This window comes from Piliocolobus tephrosceles, chromosome 1 (assembly GCF_002776525.5).
Source record: "Piliocolobus tephrosceles isolate RC106 chromosome 1, ASM277652v3, whole genome shotgun sequence".
NCBI lineage: Eukaryota > Metazoa > Chordata > Mammalia > Primates > Cercopithecidae > Piliocolobus > Piliocolobus tephrosceles.
In genome coordinates, this window is record NC_045434.1 from 179,214,758 (window position 1) to 179,216,878 (window position 2,121).

At 46.2% G+C, this 2,121-nt stretch overlaps 1 protein-coding gene across 1 annotated transcript; it reads left to right on the top strand.

The window, feature by feature from the left end:
* The first annotated feature begins 614 nt into the window (after positions 1-614).
* On the top strand, positions 615-1,549 carry LOC111548661 (olfactory receptor 13-like). Its single transcript, XM_023221204.1, is given in 2 exon segments — positions 615-1,125; positions 1,128-1,549. Coding segments are annotated over 2 exon segments (933 nt in total).
* Positions 1,550-2,121: the final 572 nt, after the last annotated feature.

A 2,121-nucleotide genomic window follows, 5' to 3' on the forward strand; every position in this document is an offset into this window, starting at 1 on the left:
AAGGTCATCCTCTCAGCAAATTATACCGGCCGGATTTAGAAGTCAGTGTTTTTTCTACTACACTGTGGCCTGAGATCGAGTGGGTGGGTAGTCAGAGAGTTGTCTTGGCCTGTAGACAGACTGAGGGTAAAATTAAAGTGATAAAAAAAATAGATATCTTCAAAGGATAATGTGGGTATTCTCATTGTTACAGGCCTCTGAAATTTTCCAACTTGCATAGAGTCAATACACCGATATTTATCTCAAAACGCTTGGTGGCATGAAGGAAATCCAAGTGCCTCACTAAGGAGAGAAGGATGCTAAGGGGAATTAGAGACCGGCTAGTTCAATGCTTTCATTTCACAGCTGGAGAAACTGAGGCTGAGACGGGTAAGTGTTGGTGGTTTGGAGGTACAGCCAGTGCTAGATGTGACTCCTCTTCATAAATCTCCTGGGAGTGGTGGCAGTGGACAAGAGCAGGTAAAATTGGTGGTATTGTTGGGGATTATCATGTTTCAGCTGAACTGGGCATTGACCATTACCCAACCCCACCAGCGACCCCAGCTCGAGTGCAAACCTTAGCTAGTTCCCTGTCTGAATTGATGCCTTTCTTTTTCATTGAGAGGTGGAACATAATGCAGGAGCCCAACCAGTCCTTTGTGACTGAATTCATCCTTATGGGCTTCTCCCTCAGCCCCAGGACCACTCCTCTGCTCTTCTTGGCCTTTCTGATGATCTACCTGTTGATTATTCTGGGCAATGGCTTGATTGCCATCCTCATTTGCCTGGATTCACACCTTCATACTCCCATGTACTTCTTTATTGGCATATTGTCCATGTTGGACCTGGGCTACACTACTACAACTGTGCCCCAGATGTTGGCACATCTGGCCAGTGAGAAGAAGACAATCCCTTTCATGAGCTGTGTGGCCCAAATGTACATTTTCTTGGTGCTAGGCATCACTGAGTCCTGGCTCTTTGCCATCATGTCTATAGACAGGTATGTGGCTATCTGCCACCCACTCAGGTACAAGGTCATCATGAGCCCTTGGCTCTGTGGGGTAATGGTCATTTTTTGCGGACTCTGGGGTGTCATCTCTGCCCTTGTCTACACAGTCTTTGCCATGCACCTGCCATACTGTGGCCCCACAGAATCAACCACTTCTTCTGTGAAGTCCCTGCAGTCTTAAAGCTAGCTTGTGCAGATACCTCAGTCAATGACCGAGTAGATTTCATTCTTGGTTTCAGTGTCATCCTGATCCCACTTTCCCTCATTCTTGTAATTTATTTCAACATTGTCATTGCCATCTTAAAGATATGTTCAGCACAGGGGCAGCTAAAGGCGTTCTCCACCTGTGCCTCCCATATCACTGTGGTCACCATGTTCTCTGTGCCAGCCATGGTCATGTACATGAAGCCTGGCTCTAAGGCCTCCTCAGAAGAGGACAAGAAGCTGGCTCTATTCTACAATGTCATCTCTGCCTTCCTCAACCCCATCATCTACAGCCTCCGGAACAAGGATGTGAAGAGGGCTGTTCTCAGGGTGACAGGCTGGGGCAGGGCCTTATAATGAGTCCCTGGAGTGATAGCTGGGGGTCAGAGAAATAAGACTCATGGTGCACAATCACTGCCCCACACACTCATCACATGACCAGCAGCACCAGTGGACACTCCCACTCAGCTCCCAATCTCAACTCCACACAGGTCTATGGGAGACAGTTCATTGTTTGGCAGACCAGACCCTGAAATGTCTTCCGGGAACACCAGGCACGGTGTTCAGCCACTTCACAGGTATACTATTTCAATTAACCATCAGGACAATCCTTTGAAATAAATACTATTATTATCACTGGTTTCTAGAAGAGGATGTAGGCACACAAAGCTTAGATAACCTGCTCTTTGGGTACATAATAGGTGTATATTAAAAAAAAAAAAAAAAGGTAACTTGCCCAATGTCACTCTGCTAATTAGCAGTAGATTTGGGACTGGAGCCCAAGACTGATTCTAGTGTCCATGCTCTTAACCATTATCCTGTCTTTGATGTAAAGTAATGGATCCATGTTTAGTGCTCAATGAAACTGCATTCTATTCCTGCCCCGTTTCCCCACTGTAATGCCATTTCAAGTGACACAGACTAAGACT